The sequence below is a fragment of the Hemiscyllium ocellatum genome, chromosome 6, assembly GCF_020745735.1.
Source record: "Hemiscyllium ocellatum isolate sHemOce1 chromosome 6, sHemOce1.pat.X.cur, whole genome shotgun sequence".
NCBI lineage: Eukaryota > Metazoa > Chordata > Chondrichthyes > Orectolobiformes > Hemiscylliidae > Hemiscyllium > Hemiscyllium ocellatum.
In genome coordinates this window covers 122,329,706-122,352,200 of record NC_083406.1, presented here as the reverse complement: position 1 = coordinate 122,352,200, position 22,495 = coordinate 122,329,706, and the positions used below count along the sequence as shown (strand labels likewise).

Sequence of the window (22,495 nt, the reverse complement as noted above, 5' to 3'; positions counted from 1 at the left end):
AAGGAGGTTGGAGTATAAGGGTAGGGAAGTTCCACCGCAGCTGAACAAGATGCTGGTGAGAACAAATATGACGTTTGCGACGCAATCCTGCTCTCCTTATTTAAGGAAAGATAACATTCATTGGAGGCAATTCAGAGAAAGTTTACAAGGAAGATTTCTGTTTGGAGAGATTGTTTTATGACCAAATGTTAAACAGCTTGGGACTCATTAGAATTTAGAATGGAAAGTGAGCTCCATGAAACACATGGGGTTCTTAAGTTGGACAGGATAAATGTTGAGAGGATTTTTCCCCTCTGGAGAATCTTGGACCACAGGGCATACTCTCAGAATAAAGCGGTGTCTGTTTAAGACTTGAGTTGAGGATTTTCTTCTTACAGAGAGTTTAGAGTCTTTGGAACTCTTTGCCACACAGAGTTATGAGGCATAGTTCTTGTGTGTATTTAAGGCTGACATAGATTTTTGATCACTTGGGGAATCAAGAGTTTCAGGGCCATCAGAGTGAAGTGGATGAATAGAATAGAATAGCTTTTATTGTCACGTGCACTGGAACAAATACAATGAAATGTTTGTCATGTTGCTTCTCGGCACCATCTTAGGTACAGAAGTTTTAAGCATTGTCACTGAATTGAAATAGTAAAAAGAAAGACTAGCATGGGAATACAGAGTTTAAAAGTCTAGAATGTGGTTAACCCGTCAAGCATGTTAGATCAGCCGTGATCCTATTGAGGCTTGAGGGGCTAAATAGCCTGCTCCTGTTCCTGCTGCCTATGGTTAGCTGCCATAGTGGATTTTGAACTCATGCGACCACAGCATTAGACTGGACTTCGGGATTTACTTGTCCAATGTCACTACACTAACATCTCCTCAATGACTCAATAATTAGTGCAGCATAAAGGAATTCTCTCATTGTGTGTACTGTATGGCTATGTGTAAACTTCTTAAAATGATGTGCCAGCAGCATAGAAGCTCCTTAAGAAATATTCTGTGAACAATTCCTCCGAAGTTGCATACCATTTGAGTTCAGGTGATACTTTGCAAGCCTAGTTTGGCTCAGTTGGTGTCTCTGGAATAGACTCCAGGAGGACAGTGTGGGCAAGCAAATGCACATTAAATACTCATATTCTGAGAAATGTAGAGCAACAAAAAGGCCTTAGATGTGGATTTGTGAAAAAATGTACAACAGTAGATCGACGAGTAATCAAAAAGGTGCACTGGGTACTTTTCCTTTATTGTCTGAGGCTGAGTGTAAGTGTTGGCAGCATAGTTAGGCTACTACATACATTTTTTGTCACAGCTTTACAGGAATGTTGTGATCATACCAGAGAAAGTGCAGAAGAAATTTGTGACATTTGCCATACATGGAGAATTTTAGCTGTCAAGACAAATTGGATAGGCTATATAATATTATTCAAGTCTTTTTTCCATTAGCAGAAGTAGTGACTAGAGCATGTAGGTTTAAAAGATCTGGGAGGATTAGAGAGAAGTTGAGTTTTGATTTCACCAGGGTCTGGAATTAAGTGGTTGGAAGGGTGATAGATGCAGAAATCCTCAGCAGTCGTAAAAAGAAATATAGGTATTTGAGGTGTTGGCTCCAGGGAAGGAGCTGGAAGCTGAGGCTGGACAGCTTCAGGAATATTGTGGGTCTGTGTCATTGTTGTGTGTTGCTCACAATCTAAGCTGACATTTGAGTGAAGTTGTAGGGAAGTGCTGAAAGAGGGACTTATATTTATCCAGTTCCTTTCATGACCTCTAAGTTCCAAAGCACTTTACTGTCAATTAAAACACATTTCAAGTGTAGGCGTCTAACGTTGGAAATTGAGTAGCCAATTTGCTTACAGTAAACTCCTAAAATTTGCAGTTTATAAGTTGACTATATAATCCCTTTTAGTGCTATCGACTGAAGAATAAATCTAGGCCAGAACACCAGGGCTCACTCCTGTGGCTAATACACAGGATCTTTTACATGCATATTGACTTAACATTTCCTTCAACACTGTAGCTTTCTTTTCTTGCACTAAATATCAACCTAAATGTTTGTGGTCAGGCCTCTGGAGTAGCTGGTGGTTCAGGGCATAGCTTTCTGACTGACATGCAAGAGTGCTATGTTTTGAAAGACAGCCTCCACATCCTGCAGCATTGATAGGACCAAAGTTTGACGACTTAATGGGAGCAATATGTTCACCTGGGACTATGAACCCATGATACAGGATTTACAGTGTTCTGTTTCCAAGTTTTAGACCACCACCTTATGGATTACTCCTGATGATCTGGCACAATTGAAGACTTGAGGCAGATCGTTGAGTGGCACAGCAGAATTGAGGGAACAAATCCACTCCTATTTTAATTTCTTGTGTTAGTCCAGAAAGTAATTATTACCCTACTATATCCATATAGTATTACCGGGTGTCCACAGTTAATTGTTTTACCTCACCCACCTATTGTTTAAAGATTTTATTCTCCTTCCAGTGAAGTTGATAAAGTCCTGGCTGGCCTGGAAATATTATCCAAGATATTTGACCAACAAAGTTCTCCATTACTGACGCGGCTTATCCAGCAGGTACTGATGTTTTCTATTTTAAGATATGAATTCTCTGATTGTTAAACCTGCAGTTTTGTCTTATTTTGTTTTCTGTCAATGAGGTCAGCAAGAGTGAAATTCACAAGCTTAAGGAATAGGATTAGGCCATTCAGCCCTACTCTACTATTCTCTAAGATTATGGCTGATTTTTTTTTGTCTCATGTCCATTTTGCTGTATGCCCTTATCTACACCATACCCCTCAACTCCCTCGTTAATCAAAAATCTTAATACATCATTAATATAATATTGGCCGAAACATTAGCAACAATCTTCAGCCAGAAGTCCCAAGTGGATGACCCATTTCAACCACCTCCAGAGGTCCTGCAGCGTCACAGATGCCAGTCTTCTACCAATTCGATTCATGCCACTTGATATCAAGAAACATTGGAGGCACTGGATAGTGTAAAGACTGGTCCCTGTCAATGTTCTGGTAATGGTACTGAAGACGTCTGCTCAAGAACCTGCCACTCCCCCAGTTAAGTTCTTCCAGTACAGCTACAACAGTGGCATGCACTCAACAATGTGGAAAATTGCCCAGGTATGTCCTGTGTACACAAAGCAGGACAAATCCAACCTGGTCAGTTATTGCCCCATCAATCTACTCTCAGTCATCAGTGAAGTGATGGAAGGTCTCATCGACACTGCTGTGAACCAGCATCTGCTCAATAGTAACCCTGCTGGAGGCCAATTTGAGAGTGATAGCCACTGAAATTGAAGGCCACATTTGAACGAGTGTAGCATCAGGGAACTTTGCAAAACTGGAATCTGTGGGTATCGGGGCAAGCTGTGTGATGGTGAGAGCCATACCTGGTACAGAACAAAATGTTTGTGGCTGTTGGCGGTCAGTCATCTCAGCTGCAGGGCATATCTGCAGAAGTTCCTCAGGGACTTTGGTTTGATTTCAGCCTTAGGTAATTGTCTGTGTGGAGTTTGCACATTCTCCCTTTGTTTGCATGGATTTCCATCGGCTGCTCCGGTTTCTTCCCACAGTCTAATGATGTGCAGATTAGATGGATTGGCTATGTTGAATTGTCAGTGGTGTCCAAGAATGTGTAAGTTAAGTTAATTAGCCATGATAAATGTGAGGTTACAGGGATGGGGTGGAAAAGTGGGTCTGAGTTGGGTGCTCTTTGGATGGGTCAGTGCAGACTCAAAAGCCCCCCCATCCCCCCCCCGCCCCCGGTCCACACAGTAGGGTTTCTACGATTCTAACCTAACCGTCGTCCCTTGTCATACAAAGATGTAGCTATCACCAAATCCCTCGCTATCAACATTTGGGAGAGGGTTACCATTGACCAGAACCTGGACCTGTCACATAAATACAGTGGCTGCAAGACCAGGTTAGAAACTAGGAATATGGTGTGATTAGTTCACCACCTGTCTCCTCACAACCTGTGTAATGTCTACCAGGCACCAGTCAGGAGTGTGTTAAAATATTCGAGTAAAAAATGAGATCTGCAGATGCTGGAGATCACAGCTGAAAATGTGTTGCTGGTCAAAGCACAGCAGGCCAGGCAGCATCTCAGGAATAGGGAATTCGACGTTTCGAGCATACTTCCTTGAATGGGTGCAGATGCAAAAGCACTTAAGCTTGGCACTGTCCAGGATAAAACAGCCCACTTGATTGGCACCACGTCAACAAGCATCCACTCCTTCCACCACCAATGCTCAGTGGCAACAGTTTGTACCATCTACAAGATGCATTGCAGAAATTAACCAAAGTTGCTTCAACAGCACCTTCAAAACCCACAACCACTTCTATCTAGAAGGACAAGGACAGCAGATACATGGGAAGACCACCTCCTGCAAGTTCCTCTCCAAGCCACTCACTATCCTGATTTGGAAATACGTTGCCATCCCTTCAATATCAATTGGTCAAAATCCTGGAATTCCCTCCCTAAAGACATTGTGGCTTTACCTACAGCATTTAGACTGAAATGTTTTAAGAAGGCTGCTTACAACTACCTCAAAGCCAATTATGGACAGGCAATAAATGCCACCAATATCCTTAAGTGAATAGAAGATAACCTCCTGTTTTTTGTTAAACAGAATTGCCCAGACTAATGGGCCCCAAAGATGAAATTCTTCCTCATCCTCAGCTTTAAATGGGTATCTGTATGTTTCTTATTTCCATATGAAGGAACATGAGAGCAGGAGTAGACCATTTAGCCCAGCAACTCTGTCAGTAAATTCAGTGTGATTGTGGCTGATCATTGGCTCCAATTCCACTTTCCCAACGCTCAGTGTTCATTATTGTCTTAGGAGACAATCAATCTGTCTGTATGACAGTCTTTCTCTGATATTAGATACAGTCCAATTGTTTCTTTCTTCCTCAGCTAGATTTTGCTGTGCTGATGGAAGTGACATGTGTTTTTTTTGCAGGCCAGCAGTCAGGGTGGCGATCAGGAGTTGGAAAATCTAGTTGTGAAGCTTTCTGTCCTGAAGGACCTCCTGTCGTCTATGGAGCGCAAGGTGAGGGGCCATTGTCCTTGTGTGTGTAATGAATGGTTTTTGTTATTGCAACCCAAGAAGTTTACAGTTTGTGCCTGTTATGTTTTTCTTTGCAAGTAGAAGCTCTCTTGCTCATTTATCACTGTCTACTCCCCAAATAATTTGCTCACGCTGCTTTAACATTGAACATTGTGGCTGTATACGATGATTACATGCTTCGTTGTATTATCTTATTCATCAGAACAAAAATAGTTATCAAAGTTTTTAATCTTTCACAGGAGGAAGTAAGAAATGTCAACCTTGCTATGTGGGGCTTTACTGATGATTGAGGAAAATAGTACATGAACTTGCCCATCTGAAGGGGATGATAGGCATTGATCAGCCTTAAAGCCTGTATTTTCTTACTGTCATTGATAATTTAAATTCTGCTGCCATATATTTTATACTTCGATGGAGCTAGGAGAATGAGACTGACTACAGACTATCTGCTCTACAGAGCGCTGGCAGAACTCTGCCCCAAATGACCACCACCTGTGCTGTAATGACTCTATGGCTGTAAATAATAAAGCAGTTAGCAAAGGAAGGATGAAGTTGGTTGGGCACTTAAACAGAGATGTGACAAGACTTTGTGAGTGCAGTGGATACGGTTGAGTGATCAAAAAAGCACTTTCCATCTTAAAGCACTTCTGCTTTCAGGGCAACTATGATATTGAGCTTAAGTACTAAAATATTGAATAGAGGAGAAAAGATTGATTGACTAACTAATAGAAAGTAAAGGGATTGCTGTCTGTAACTAGTGGTGTGTCACAGGGATCAGTGCAAGGGCCACAATTATTCACTATGAATGACTCTGATCATGGAAGTGAATACACTATTGCCAGTTTTGCAGGCAATGCGAACATGTGAGGAAGGCAAGTGGTGAGAGTAACGCAGTCTGCAGAGAGATGTAGACAAGTTAGGGGAGTGATCAAAAACTTGACAGATGGAATATAATGTGGGGAAAAGTGAGATTATGTACTTTGACAGGAAGAATAATGAAGCTGAATTTTATTAAAATGGAGAAAGGCTGCAGAAACCTGAGGGATTTGGGAGTCCTCATCCTGCATCGTAAAAACACTCGCATCCAAGTTCAGAGGGTAATAAGGAAGGCAAATGAACTGGTGACCTTTATTTCACTGGGAATGGAGTATAAAAATAGGGAGGTTTTGTTAAAGTTCTATAAGGTACTAGTCATTCTACAGCTGGAATGCTGTGAACAGTTTTGAGTCCATAGCGTAAGGAAAGATCTTCTGGCATTGGAAACAGTCCAGAGAAGGTTCTCTAGGTTGATCCTGGGTATGAAAAGATATTCTTGGAGTGTTTAAGGAGGTAGGGCTAGTACCCATTGGAGTTTAGAAGATTGAAAGGAGATCTTATTGAAACATCAGATTCATAGGGGACTTGATAGGGTTGTTGCCCCTTGCCAGGGAGACTAGGATCAGAGGGAACGGAAATATAGAGGATAGGAGCAGGAAGAGGCCATTCAGTCCTTTGATTTATGATCAAGGCTAATTGTGCAACTCAATAGCCTAATCCTGCTTTCTCTCCATAACCTTTGATCCTAATCACCCCACGAGTTATATCTAGCTGCCTCTTGAATACATTCCATGCTTTGGCATCAAATACTTCCATTGGTAATGAATTCCACAGGCTCGCAACCCTTTGGGTGAAGAATTGTCTCCTTATCTCCATCCCAAGTGGTGTACCCCGAATCCTCAGACTGTAACCCCTGGTTCTATACACACCCACCATCAGGAACCTCCTCCTTGCATCTACCCTCTCTAGTCCTGTTAGAATTTTATAAGTCTCTAAGAGATCCGCTCTTTCCTCCCCCCCCCCCCCCCCCCCCCCCCCCAAAACCTCCAACCCCCATTCGTCTGAGCTCCAGCAAAAACAGTCCTAACCTAGTCAATCTCTCCCCATCTGTCAGTCCCACCATCTCCAGAGTCAGCCTGGTAAACCTTTGCTGCACTTCCTCGAGAGCAAGAGCATCCTTCCTCAGAAAAGGAGACCAAAACTGCACACACTGTTCTAGGAGTAGCCTCACCATGACCCTGCTTCTCTGCTTCTGTACTCAAAACCTCTCTCAGTAAAGGCCAACATACATTTGCCTTCTTGACCACCTGCTGCGCCTGTATGCTTACCTTCTGCGACTGGGGCACAAAGATACCCAAGTCATGCTGCACAGTCCCCAAGTCTGTCAATTTACAACCACTCACCCAACCTGCCCAGATCATGCTTAAGTAACTCTGCATCCTCATCACAGTTCACCCTCCCAACCAACTTGGTATCATCTGCAAATTTGAGATGTTACATTTTGTTCCCTCATTCCAATTATTAATATGTATTGTGAATAGCTGGAGTCCCAGCACTGATCCCCATGGCATTCCCACTAGTTACTGTCTGCCAATCTGAAAAGGACCCATTAATTCCTAGTTCTTGTTTCCTCTCTGCCAACCAGTTTTCTATCCATCTCCATGCTCTCTTCCCAATTGCGTGCTTTAATTTTGCACAATAATCTCTTATGCGGGACTTTGTCAAATGCTTTCTGAAAGTCCAATATATCACATCGACTGGCTAACCCTTGTCAACTCTATTTGTTACATCTTCATAGAATTCCAATGGATTTGTCAAACACGATTTTCCCTTCATAAATCCATGCTGGCTCTGGGTAATCCTGCCTCTGCTTTCTAAATCCTCCGCTCTAAGGTCCTTGATAATGAATTTATGAATTTTCCCCATTACCTATAATTCCCTGGTTTCTCTCTACCTCTTTTTTTTGAATATTGGAGTGATATTAGCTACCTTCCAATTGCAGGGACTGTTGCAGAGTCTGAAGAATCCTGGACAATGACCATCAATGCATTCACTATTTCTAGAGCCACTTCCTTAAGTATTCTGAGATGTAGATTATCAGGCCCTGGGGATTTATCTGCCTTCAATCACATCACTTTTCTCAGAGTCACAATCTCAGAGCATGATCTCGGAGTAGTTGCACATTTGAAATGGAGATGAGGAATTTCCTCTCTGAGGATAATGAATTTGTGGAAATCTTTACCATAGAGGACTGTTGAGGCTTGGTTATTAAGAATATCCAAGGTTGGAATAGACAGATTTTTAATCAGTAAGGTAATTGAGGGTTATGGTGAAAAGGCAGGAAAGTGACGTTGAGGATTTTCAGATCAACCATAATCTCATTGAGTAGGTTTGGGCTGAATGGCCTTCCTCCCTTCCAAAGTGTTATGGTCTTATGATTAGGATAGAAAATCAGTCATTGGGTGGTGATTAATAAGGTGGTGTGTAGGAAGATGGTGAAGTTGAATGGTTTCTGGGCCAGTAATAAAGTTTGCCAGGCTCATTCTTGGGTTCACATGTCTTTTTGGGAAGGAAATCATCTGGTCTGGGACTTCAGACCTACAATGATGTGATTAACACACAATCGCCCTCTGAAATGGTCCAGTAAACAACTCTGTTCAAATGCAGTTGGCGTTGGGCAACAAATGGCTTTACCTGCGAAGACCATGCTCCATAAAAAACTAAAGTAAACCATTGGAAGTTTTCCCAGTCTAGATGCAGCGTTTGCTGTGGAGGGAAGAAAGGCTAGAAATTGTGCACGTGTGAACTTGGAATTTAATTTGGAATGCAAAAAATAATGAACTTGGTAGTCAGAAATGCAAGGTATTTTAGTTTGGTAAAGCGTACAAGGGCAGGATTTATACACTTAAGGGCCTTGGGTAGTGATATTGAACTTAGGCACCTGGGGGTTCAGGTGCATAGTTCTTTGAGCAACAATATTTCAGTCCTCCTTGTGTATCTTTTCTTCTTGCATGGCACTGGGCATCTCTGGCTGGGGCAGAATTTGTTGCCTTTGAGAAGGTTGTGGTGAGCTGCATTCTTGAACCTTGAACCATTTGCTGTTGAAAGGCTATTCCAGTAAGAAACTGCATTACTCGATCCAGTTGGGATGGTACCAGAGCACTGGAGGATTGTGAATGTTATACCTTTGTTCAGAAACAGGAGTAACAGATAAACCTGACAACTTAAGACCAATGATATTGGACCATTGCTGGTGGGAAAACTTTTAGCACATCAACTTACCATGCAGCCCTGGCGTGCAAGAATCATAGAATAGTACAGCATAGGCCCTTCGGCCCACAATGTTGTGCCAAGTATTTAGCTTAATCTAAGATCAACCTAACCTACACACCCCTCAATTTATTGCCGTCCATCTGCTTGTCCAGCAGTCATTGAAATGTCCCTTATATATCTGATTATCTACCACCGTTGGCAGTGCATTCCACGCACCCACTACCCTGAGTAAAGAACGTACCTCTGACATTTCCCCTATACCTTCCTCCCATCACCTTTAAAATTGTGACCCATTGCGACGGCCATTTCTGCCCTGGGGGAAAAATCTCTGGCTCTCTACTCTATTACTTTCATTACCTTGTACACCTCGATCAAGTCACTTCTCTGTTGCCTTCCCTCCAGTGTGAAAAGCCTGGGCTCACTGAACCTCTCTTCATAAGACAAGCCCTCCAGTCTAGGCAGCATCCTGGTAAACCACCTCTGCACCATCTCTAAAGCATCTACATCCTTCGTATAATGAGGCGACCAGAACTGGACACAATATTCCAAGTGTGGTCTAAGCTGCAGCAAAGCCTCTCGGCTCGTAAACTCAATCCCCCTGTTAATGAAAGCCAAAACACCATTTGCCTTCTTAACAACCCTATCAAATTGGGTGGCAATTTTGAGGGATCTATGAACATGGACTCCAAGATCCCACTGTTTCTCCACACTGTCAAGAATCCTATCTTTCACCCTGTTTTCAGCATTCAAATTTGATCTTCCAAAATGAATCACCTAGCAGTTGTCCAGGTTGAACTCCATCTGCCACTTCTCAGCCCAGCTCTGCGTCCTGTCAATGTTGTGTTGCATCAGCCCTTGACACTATCTACAACACCACTGACCTTCGTGTCATCGGCAAACTTACTAACCCACCCTCTCACTTCTTCATCCAAGTCATTTATAAAAACTAAGAGCAGTAGCCCAAGAACAGATTCTTACAGGACACCGCTAGTCACCGATCCTCCAGGTGGAATACATTCCATTCACCACCACTTTCTATCTTCTTTCGGTCAGCCAATTCTGAAGTCAGGCAGCTGACGTTCCCGGTATCCTATACCTCTTAACTTTCTGAATGAGCCTACCATGGGGAACTTGATCAAATGCTTCACTGAAATCCATATACACTACATCCACTGCTCAACCTTCTTCAACATATCTCATAATGTCTTCAAAGAATTCAGTATGGCTTGTGAGGCATGACCTATCCCTTTCAAAGCCTACTGGCTATCTTTAATCAAACTACATGTTTACAAATGGTCAAAAATCCTAACTCTGAGAATCCTTTCCAGTATCTTTTTTTTAAACCACAGACATAAGACTGACAGGTCCGTAATTCCCAGAGATTTCCCTATTGCCTTTCTTGGACAGAGGAACAACATTCGCCTCCCTCCAACTATCCGGTACTACTGGTGGGCGGCACGGTGGCACAGTGGTTAGCACTGCTGCCTCACAGCGCCAGAGACCCAGGTTCAATTCCTGCCTCAGGCGACTGTCTGTGTGGAGTTTGCACATTCTCCCAGTGTCTGCGTGGGTTCCTCCGGGTGCTCCGGTTTCCTCCCACAGTCCAAAAATATGCAGGTTAGGTGAATTGGCCATGCTAAATTGCCCGTAGTGTTAGGTAAATGTAGAGGAATGGGTCTGGGTGGGTTTGTCTTCGGAGGGTCAGTGTGGACTTGTTGGGCCGAAGGGCCTGTTTCCACACTGTCAGTAATCTAATCTAATCTACTCCCATGGAGAGTGAAGTAGCAAAGATCATAATCAGAGACGTAGCAATCTCACTACTTGCTTCCCATAGTAACCTTGGATAGATCTGGTCTGGCCCTGGGGACTTATCTACCTTGAGGCTTCCCAGAATTTCCAGCACATCCACTTCCTTAACATCTATCTGTTCAAGTCTATTAACCTGGTCCATGGTGTTCTCACTATCAATAAAGTCCCTCTCTCTAGTGAATACTGAAGCAAAAATACTCATTTAGGGCCTCCCCTACCTCTTTAGACTCTAGGTACAAGTTCCCTCCGCTATCCCTGGTCAGCCCTACCCTCTCTCTGATCATTTTCTGATTCCTCACGTATGTATAGAACGCCTTTGGGTTTCCCAAATCCTTCCTGCCAAGGTTTTTTCATGCCCCCTCTTAGCTCTCCTCAGTCCATTTTTGAGTTCTTTCCTAGCTATCCTGTAATCCTCTAAAGCTGTGCCAGATCCTTGCTTCCTCAACCTTAAGTAAGCTTTCTTCCTTTTGATGGGAAACTCCTTTGCTCTCATCATCCAAGGCTCCTTCACCTTTACCATTCCTTGCCTGTCTCAGTGGGATGAAGTTATTCAACACTCACAACAAGTGCTCCTTAAACAGCCTCCACATTTCTGTTGTGCCTTTCCCGTAGAACAATTGTTCCCAACTTATATTCCACAGCCCCTGTCTAATAGCAGTATAATTTCCCCTCCCCCAATTAAATACCTTCCCATATTGTATGCTCTTATCCCCCTCCATGGCTATGGTAAAGGTGAAGTAGTTGTGGTCACTGTCACTGAAATGCTGTCCTACCGAGAGATCTGACACCTGACCTGGCTCGTTGCCTATCTCCAAATCCAATATTATCTACCCCCTCGTCAGCCTATCTATACATTTAGTAAGGAATCCCTCCTGAACACGCCTCACAAAATCAGCTCCATCCAGGCCATCTGCGCTGAGGAGGTTCCAATCAATATTGGGGAAGATGAAATCATCTATAATACCATCTCTGTTACATCTGCACTGTTGCAAGATCTGCTGTCCAATCAGTTCTTTCACCTCTCTGCTGCTATTGGGAGTTCTATAGAAAATACCCAATAAAGAGACTAATCCTTTCCTGTTACTGACTTCCACCTATACTCGGTAGACAAACCTTCCTCAATAACCTCTTTTCCTGCAAATCTGATGCACTCTCTGATTAACAGTGCTACTTCCCCTTCTCTCTTACCCCTGTCCCTGTTCTTTTTAAAAGATCTAAACCCGAGAACATGTAGCAACCGTTCCTGCCCCTGTGAAATCTATGTCTCCGTTATAGCTACAACAACATAGGTCCAAGTACTGATCCATGCTCTAAGCTGATCACACTTATTCCTGACACTCCTTGCACTGAAACAGGCACATTTTCATCTATCCTTTGCCCTGTCAACTTTGTATCCTTCGTGACTCTCTGCATTCCATTTTTGCCCATCTAACAACTACCCTCTCCTCCGATCTGTAGCTCTGGGTCCCACCCCCCTGTCAAACTAGTTTAAACCCTCCCAAAGTGCACTAGCAAATCTCCATCCCAGGACATTAGTGCCCCTCCAGTTTAAGGGCAACGCTCCCATCATGCCTAGGTCCCACCTTGCTCAGAAAGTACCTCAATGATCTACATATGTAAAGACCTTCCTCCTACACCAGCCCCATAGCCACATGTTTAGCTGCACTCACTCCCTGTTCTTCACCTCACTAGCAGGTGACACCAGTAGTAATACTGAAATTACTATTCTGTACTTCCTGCTTTTTAGCTTCTAACCGAACTCTCTGAAATCACTTTTTTAGATTCTCATTCCATTTCCTGGTTATGTCATTGGTGAACCAATGTGCACTACGACTTCTGACTGCTCAACATCGCCCCCCCCCCCCCCCGAACCTGGTATTCTCGATCAGAGACATCCTGGACCCTGGCACCTGAAAGGCAACATAGCTTCTGGGAGTCTCATTTGCGACCACAGAATCTCCTGCCCGTTCCTCTTACTGTTGAATCTCCTACCACTAGCGCTTTTCTGTTCTCCCCTTTTCTCTCCTGAGCCACAGAGCCAGACTCAGTGCCAGAGACCTGACCACAATGGCTTTCCCCTGGGGAGGAAGAGGAGGAAGTCAGGCTTCATGATCTTTGGATGGGTGAATAAAACAGGATGTAATAGTTGGGAGTTTCTTCTGTTAATTGCAATGTGTTACTTGATTATTTATTTTAGATTTATTTTCACAAGACTGGTTATTATTGCTGGAGTTGCCATTCAATAGGTATTGTTGAACCTTTTGTTAGATATGTTGCTATGTCATTTGGAGGGGATGTTAAGGGCTGTCCACATTTGTTGTGTGACTGGAATCATAGGTCAGTGCAGGTGAAGTGAGGTTGTTAGGGTCCCCTCTGAAAGAATATTAATGAACTAGTTGGACTAATTAAAGATACTAACTAAAGCCCATGGCATGAAGTGTACAAATAAATTTGGCTAAGGAACGGAGAGCAGTGATAAACATCTTTCTAGACTGGAGGAAAGTGTAGACTGATATCCCCAGGGGTTAGTACTGAGACAACTGCAATTTATGATATATATATTAATAATCTGTACTTGAGCAGATAGGAAATAATATCAAAATATGCAGCTAAAAATATTGTGTCATTTGTGAAAATAAAGATGATTATTACAGATTCTGGATAAATATAATCTGATGAAATGGGCAGAAGTATGAAAATAGAATCTAATGCAGAATGTGAAAAACAAGTAACTTAGTCAGAATGAGAGATAAAAAGTATGTTATACATTTTCAGAGTATATGCAAACCTTTGAAGGTGGCTGGGCAAGTTGAGAAGGGTTTTTTTTTAAATGCATAAAGTTGTCATTAGTTTTATAAATAGAAGCATGAAGTTGAAAGCACAAAACTGCTAAACCATAAAATAATACTAATTAGAGTTGGTGTTGGTTAGTTGTGCGCTATTCGTTTTGCACTTGAGCAAGAATGTCTTCGGCAGTGTTCATAGACGATTTACTCGATGGTTCCAGGAATGAGAGGGCCTCAGTTTCATGTAGACGAGAGAATGGCTGCAGCAGAAAAGGATGCCACTGACCAATTGTATCTGCTGAGGTCAAACCCATGTTTTATACATGCTTAAAAAACTTAATTGATTTGGTAATCTGTACCTTTGATCAAGCTCAGGATGCTATTGGTTTGATTGATCACCCTCACCTGCTGCCTTTGATGCACAAATGCACCCAGATCCTTCTGCACCTGCAGACCTTTCAGAGGTATAATTTTTGTGGTATCTCCATTTTCTTCCCACTGAAATGCATCATCTCACACTTCTCTGAATTAAATTTCATTTGCCCCTTGTCTGCACATTGCACCAATCTATCTTTGTCCTTTTGAAGTTCACCACTATCTTCCTAATACTTGACAACTCTTTCAAGTTTCATATCTGCAAATGATCCTCAAGGTCCAGACCATTAATGTATACCATGATGTAATTATGATCCCAGCTGATAATACCAGGTAAGTCAGGCCTCAGAATGAAACTTGGCTTGATAGATCATATGTTTAATTTTTCAGTCAGTTACCATTGTGGTTAGTCACTAAAACATATTCACAAAAGGTCGCAAATTTACCATCATATAAGGACTTAAGTTGTACACAAAACGAAGAAACTATATTTGAACAATAGAACCTTACCTTGAACCTCACCTGAATCTTAACACAAATAACAAAGCAAGGTTTTGACATAACCTAACATGATCCGTTTAAACAAAATAAAGTTCCTGCCACACTTGGATTATCATTTGCCTCTTCACTGCCCTGCATTTCTCATTTAGGTTTAATCTTTAAATTTCCCTTCAATTGAACCCCTTTCTCCATTCAGGAAATTCCTGTCTACAACCCCAATTATAAGATTCACCAGTACACTGGTCTCACTGTAGTTCAAATGAAGCATGTTCCAATGATCAGGTTTTTCTTCAGTGCTGGTACCTAGTGCCTAGGGATCAGAATCCATTTTTCCCATGCCATTCTTCGAGCCACACATTTGCCCCTTGAAACTTTTTAATCCTGTGATCATTTACACTTGGCTCAGGTGGTAATCTGGGAATCATTATCTTTGTGGTTCTGCTTTATAATTTGGCTCCAAGGTGCTCGCAATCCCTCAATAAATCTCATTCTTAGTCCTACCAATGTTGTTTGTACCTACATGGACCACAAAAATTAGATTCTCTCCCCCATCCTCCTCATTTCTTTCTAAACTAGAGAGGATGTCCTGAGCTTGGTGTCAATTAGGCAACACAGCCTTCAAGACTGTCTTTGCGGAGATCAGAATCCAATCCCTTAATAATAGAATCCCCTATAACTTGAACAGCACTTTGCACTATCACTCTGTATTCTGTTTGCTCATCCTTTCTGAAGTCTGCATCTTCATCCAAACATAGAGCAAGAACCCCTTGTACCTTGAGCATGGGTATTGGCTGAGGCTCCTTTAGAGCTAAATATGAATTCCCATACCTGTCCCTCTCTGTCATTACCCTCTCATTATTGATCACAGACCAAAGTTTTAATTACTGTTAGGCCTGTAGCTGCTTCCTGAAGCATAGTGACCATGTATTATACATCCCCGCCCCAGCAGTCATACAGGATAGAGAAAAATCTTTCAGTTGAACTAACCCGCGCTGACCATGTTCTCATACTAATTTAGTCCCACCTGCTTGATGTTTGGCCCATATCCCTCCAAACCTTTCCTATTCAATACTTATTCAAATGTTTTTTAAACGTTGCACCTGTACCAGTATCTACCACTTTCTCTAGCAATTCATTCCACATACAAACCACACTGTGTAAAACAAAAATTGCTCCTTGTGTTCTTTTTATATTTTTCTCCTCTCATCTTAAAAATATGTCCCTATTTTTGAGCTCCCCCACCCTTTTACAGCTGCAACACATTGCCTGCCCAGCCATTTCTGACTTTTATTTAATTCATTAGGATTTAAACACTTTATAGATTAATTTATTGACTTATATTCAGCTGTAATAACATCTCCTGATTTAAACCCTGTGGCTAATCGAAAGAGTCACTAAAAAAAATATTTGTTTCTGATGTCACTCTGCTATGGTAGGTAGAAGTGCTCTTGTTGCCTGATTTTTAAAACCCATATTTCACTCTTTATTTAATTTGCTAATTTCCTTCAGATTCATTGTGAACCTCTTTCAAGCCTTTAAAGTTATCAGCATTAAATAAAAATGTGAAGTATGCCAATCTTGTGTACATTGACTTTATAATCTTCAGGCATTGAAAGCACTACAGGAGATGAGTTCCTGCCCCAGCTTCACATCGCAGTCTTCGATGTTTTCTCACACAGCACCTCGCAAGGCGAAGAGTATTCCAGTGCAAGCATTTGAGGTAATGACCTGTCTTTACTTGGGAGCTGACGTGTCTTTCACCCCTGGGATAGCCAGTGCTAATTCCCCATCCTGCATGCCCAGAAATATAATTTAGTCTGATGAGAAATTTACAGGATTGTTTAACATGGTAATGAATCAGATAGTATGCTTGGTCCAATACTGGGCAGTACACTTTGAGAAAGCTGTCAAAGCATTGTAGAGTGCGGAGATCTGCTAGATTTGTTGACCTGATATCTGTCAAGCTTTTAATTCACCAGATTGAGTGACAAAGTAAAATTCTGTGGATGGTGGAAATCTGGTAGAGAAAGCAGTGCTCAACAGGTCCAGCAGTATCCATTTCCAGGATTTTTTGTTAAAATTGGTAGCTTTGTGATTCAAATGAGAGATTTTAGTTATATTGATAGTCCAGAACTGTTATTGTTAAGAACAGGTAGAGTGAAGATGCATTTTCATGCTCCAAATGTGAGACTTTGTCTTGAGTGGATGCAAATAGAAGCAGCGAAACTAAGAGCAGGAGTAGGTAATTCAGGCCTGCTCCTTATTCGGTATAATTGAGGCTGATCCTCAATATCATATTCCTGTTTCCTTCCCATAACCCTTGATGCCTCTAAAGTACAAAGACTTCTCTTAGAGTCATAGAGATATACAGCATGGAAACAGACCCTTCGGTCCAACCTGTCCATGCCGACCAGGTATCCCAACCAAATCTAGTCCCACCTGCCAGCACCCGGCCCATATCCCTCCAAACCCTTCCTATTCATATACCCATCTAAATGCCTCTTAAATGTTGCAATTGTACCAGCCTCCACTTCCTCTGGCAGCTCATTCCGTACACATACCACCCTCTGTGTGAAAAAGTTCCCTTCTCACCTTCAACCTATGCCCTCTAGTTCTGGACTCCCCCGCCGCAGGGAAAAGACTTTGCCTATTGTAAATTGTTTCTGAACCCTTTCAAGTTTCACAATATGTTTCTGATAGGAAGGAAACCAGAATTGCAAGTAATATTCCAACAGTGGCCTAACCAATGTCCTTTACAGCTGCAACATGACCTCCCAAATGCTGTACTCAATACTCTGACCAATGAAGGAAAGCATACCAAATGCCGCCTTCACTATCCTTTCTACCTGCGACTCCACTTTCAAGGAGCTATGAACCTGCACTCCAAGGTCTCTTTGTTCAGCAACACTCCCTAGGACCTTTCCATTAAGTTTACATGTCCTGTTAAGATTTGCTTTTCCAAAATGCAGCATCTCGCATTTATCTGAATTAAACTCCATCTGCCACTTCTCAGCCCATTGGCCCATCTGCTCAAGATCCTGGTGTAATCTGAGGAAACCCTCTTCACTGTCCACTGCACCTCCAATTTTGGTGTCGTTTGCAAACTTACTAACTGTACCTCTTATGCTCACATCCAAATCATTTATGTAAATGATGAAAAGTAGAGGACCCAGCACCAATCCCTGTGGCACTCCACTGGTCACAGGCCTCCAGTCTGAAAAACAACCCTCCACCACCACCCTTTGTTTTCTACCTTTGAGCCATTTCTGTATCCAAATGTCTAGTTCTCCCTGTACTCGTGAGATCTAACCTTGCTAATCAGTCTCCCGTGGGGAATTTTGTCGAAGGCCTTACTGAAGTCCAAATAGATCACATCTACCACTCTGTTCTCATCAATCCTCTTTGTTACTTCAAAAAACTCAATCAAGTTTGAGAGACATGATTTCACACGCACAAATCCATGCTGACTATCCCTAATCAGTCCTTGCCTTTCCAAATACATGTACATCCTGTCCCTCAGGATTCCCTCTAACATATTGCCCACCACCGACGTCAGGCTCATTGGTCTATAGATCCCTGGCTTGTCCTTACCACCCTTCTTAAACAGTGGCACCACGTTAGCCAACCTCCAGTCTTCCAGCACCTCACCTGTGACTATTGATGATACAAATATCTCAGCAAGAGGCACAGCAATCACTTCTCTAGCTTCCCAAAGAGTTCTAGGGTACACCTGATCAGGTCCTGGGGATTTATCCACCTTTACCCGTTTCAAGACATCCAGCACTTCCTCCTCTGTAATATGGACATTTCGCAAGATGTCACCATCTATTTCCCTACAGTCTATATCTTTTCCACCGTGAATATTATTCAGTGACTTGCCCACTACATCTTCAGTGGTTGGGAATTCCAATGGTTCACTATCCCCTTGGAATGAAAGAATGCTGCTTCATCTCAGTCCTAAATGATCAACCTTGTACCCTGAGACTGTGACCCTTGGTCTTAGATTTCTGAGATTTAGGGGAGTTGGCAACGATGCTGAGATGACACAAAGGGTACCTGAGGTCTGGGGCAGATCAGCCACGATTCTATGGAATGGTGAGGCAGATTTGAAGGGCTGAATTACAGTGGGTTGCGGGGAATGGGAATTGATGTGTCTCTGGTGTGGATTGAAGATAATTGCCAAAAGCATCTGAGGGGAGGTAAGATAATCTCTTTTGCATGTAGCAAGCAAACTATGATCAGGATCTACTTCCTGAAAGGGCTGTGGAAGGCAGGTACAATGCTAAGTATTAAAAAGAAAAGGAGCAGTAAGGTAAGGATTGGTACAAGGACAAAAGCCCAAGGAAATGAGAGACTTGGGTAATTCGAAGAGCTGATACAAACATAGTGATCTGAATATGATCTCTGTCAATGTAAAATGCTTTCAGAGGTGGGTTATGTGTTGGCTAACCAAGGTGTCTCCATATAGAGCTGGTTGTTATCATATACTTTCAGCTGAGGAACAGAATTCAGCATGGCAAACAGACAAGATTAATTTCTACTGATTAATTTGAGTTCTTTGCAGTAAGAAGTTTAGGAAAATGATAATGGCAGCTTATCTCACTACTGGTCAGAGGTGGAGGAGCAAGTGTGGACTTTATATGCTTGAATTCCTGTTATTGCTCAGATTCATTTCACATCTCTGATTCCTGATGAAGGGCTTATGCTCGAAACGTCGAACTCTCTATTCCTGAGATGCTGCCTGGCCTGCTGTGCTTTGACCAGCAACACATTTGCAGCTCACATCTCTGGAAACTAACCGGGTGATAGTGTGTCTACTGTGTGAAATAAAGCAAACCAGCTTGCAGGTATAAAAACAAAATGTGTGTTAATATAGCACTTGTCACAGCCTTGGGCTTTCCAATGCACTTTAGGAGTAATGAATTGTATTTGAAGTATAGTCAGTGCTGCAGTGCAGGAGATTGACAACTGTTTGTAGTGGAGCAATGAGATAATGACCAGAACATTTGGTTTTAGTCATGTCTGTTCATACGTATTGCCCTAGAAAAGGGAGAACTCCAGTGACTCTTCTTTGAAATAATGCCTATGAAATTTACTATTACCTAAGAGGGCAGAAATTTGATCAAAGAATTGGCACCTCTGGCAGTACGGTATTCCTTCAGTACTGCACTGGGAATGTAAGCCTGAGTTAGGTGCTTCGGTCTGCAGAGTGAGATTTGAATCCATGACCATTTGACTCATGTCCCCCACTAAAGTAAAGCTGATATGTAAAGGATGAATGAAAAAAGCTACAATAACATCAGTTGTAATTGATACAATCATCAAACACTTTTTTTTGTTCCTCAGGTGAAACTGGATGTGAACCTGACTGATTTAACAAAGATTGGTAAATCACAGAAATATTTACTCAGTGTGGATGTGGAGGGAGGAAAGCTGGTGGTGCAGAAGAAATCCAAGGATCCACAGGAAGACTGGAATACATTTACACATGATAAGAGTAAGGACAAGTGCACTATTGTGCTGGATGATTTGGGTCATGTTTGGATCTAAGTGTACTAAGGCAGTTCTATTTCTTGAAATTGCTGTAGTGAGCAGTGTAATAAATGTTTGTTGTGTGATGTAACATTCCCATCACATACTCCCAGGACAGGGACAGCACAGGGCTAGATGCAGAGTAAAGCTCTCCTTACACTGTCCCCATTGTACAATCCCAGGACAGGAGCAGCTTTCTGAGGTTGACTGAGTCCAGGTGATGGAATGTATCACCTTGCTATTCAGGTTTAACTACAGAAAGAAGGTGTTAAGTATCTCAAAACTGTTTTGACATTAAATCAATCATACCCTAATTATCCTTCACTGTCCATGCCTTTATCAAACAATCTTGGTTCATGCATGTCGAGCATCTGCAGCCTTTTTTTAAGGAAGGGATTGGGGAGTGGGAGGAGACAGGAGGAAAGTGTTCCAATTGTTCTCACTGTTTCAAGCTGATTCCTGATACGTCTTGTTCAATAACTCCAGTGTCTGCTCTTTCTGTATTCCTCTTCAGAGGCAATAGTTTATTTCCTTCATTGTTAATGCTTCTCAAGCTTCTGTTTGTGTTTTCTCCTCCAACTCCAGTCTGTTGTGCTTTGGATGAGGGAATTTCAATTGCTGTTTAAGTGACACTCGAGTTTTTTGATGTTTGTAGTCTGTAATTAGTAACAATTCTGAATGGCTTGAGGGCAGGCAAGTTGCATTTGGATAGAAAGAAGTTTATACAAATGATGCAGTGTAAACATAATAATTATTGAATTTTCGTCGCAAAATTGCAAAAACGTGGATGGGGTAAGACCTCCTCTCCCTGCACTAAGTTTGTGTTGCAAAATGAGAGATACTAGTGCTGTGTTGCATCAAGACGACTGCTTGACAGTCACTAGTTCTGAGGGAGGGTCACTGGATCCAAAATGTTAACTCTCGTTTCTCTTCACAGATGCTGCCAGACCTACTGAGCTTTTCCAGCAATTTCTTTTGGTTAGTCACTGGTGCTGTGTATTCTCAGGAGGTTAGCAATGCTAGCCAGGCAGTGCTTATTACGAGTTGTAATATGCCCAGACACCATTAAGTGAGGGCTGGAATCCTGTAGGACAGACTCTAAGGACATTAAAAGCTCAAAGTTTGTGAGAAGATTTGTAGCTCAGGTGCTCGTTGTTGTGGTTCTGTTCGCTGAGCTGGGAATTTGTGTTGCAGACGTTTCGTCCCCTGTCTAGGTGACATCCTCAGTGCTTGGGAGCCTCCTGTGAAGCGCTTCTGTGCCACTATAAATGCCGGAGGAAACATCACAGAAGCGCTTCACACAAATTAGAACATAGAAGATAGAAAAATACAGCGCAGTACAGGCCCTTCGGCCCTCGATGTTGCGCCGACCAAAGTCTACCTAACCTACACTAGCCCAATAACCTCCATATGCTTATCCAATGCCCGCTTAAATGACCATAAAGAGGGAGAGTTCACCACTGCTACTGGCAGGGCATTCCATGAACACTCAACCTGCTGAGTAAAGAATCTACCCCTAACATCTGTCCTATACCTACCACCCCTTAATTTAAAGCTGTGTCCCCTAGTAACAGCTGACTCCATTAACAGAAAAAGGTTCTCAGTGTCTACCCTATCTAAACCCCTAATCATCTTGTACACCTCTATCAAATCTCCCCTAAACCTTCTTTTCTCCAATGAGAACAGCCCCAAGTGCCTCAGCCTTTCCTCATACGATCTTCCTACCATGCCAGGCAACATCCTGGTAAACCTCCTCTGCACTCGTTCCAATGCCTCCACATCCTTCCTATAGTATGGCGACCAAAACTGCACACAATACTCCAGATGAGGTTGCACCAGAGTCTTATACAACTGCAACATGACCTCAGGACTCTGGAACTCAATTCCTCTACCAATAAAGCCCAGTACACCATATGCCTTCTTCACAGCACTATTTACCTGGGTGGCAACTTTCAGAGATCTGTGTACATGAACACCAAGATCCCTCTGCTCATCCACACTACCAAGTAGCCTACCATTAGCCCAGTAATCTATCTTTTTGTTACTACTACCAAAGTGAATGACTTCACACTTAGCTACATTGAACTCCATTTGCCACCTTTCTGCCCAGCTCTGCAACTTATCTATATCCCGCTGTAACCTGCCACATCCTCCTTCGCTGTCCACAACTCCACCGACTTTCGTGTCATCCGCAAACTTGCTCACCCAGCTTTCAAGCCCCTCCTCTAGATCATTTATAAAGATGACAAACAGCAATGGTCCCAAAACAGACCCTTGTGGAACACCGCTAGTAACTGCACTCCAAGATGAACCTATTTCATCAACTACTACCTT

At 42.5% G+C, this 22,495-nt stretch overlaps 1 protein-coding gene across 1 annotated transcript in view; it reads left to right on the top strand.

The window, feature by feature from the left end:
* Window positions 1-22,495, top strand: part of inppl1a (inositol polyphosphate phosphatase-like 1a) — a 231,278-nt gene that overhangs the window by 129,256 nt on the left and 79,527 nt on the right. The window contains exons 6-9 of the mRNA XM_060826353.1: window positions 2,467-2,557; window positions 4,962-5,051; window positions 16,236-16,349; window positions 19,976-20,126. Of these exons, the coding sequence (XP_060682336.1) occupies window positions 2,467-2,557; window positions 4,962-5,051; window positions 16,236-16,349; window positions 19,976-20,126 (446 nt within the window). The remainder of the gene's footprint in view (window positions 1-2,466; window positions 2,558-4,961; window positions 5,052-16,235; window positions 16,350-19,975; window positions 20,127-22,495) is intronic.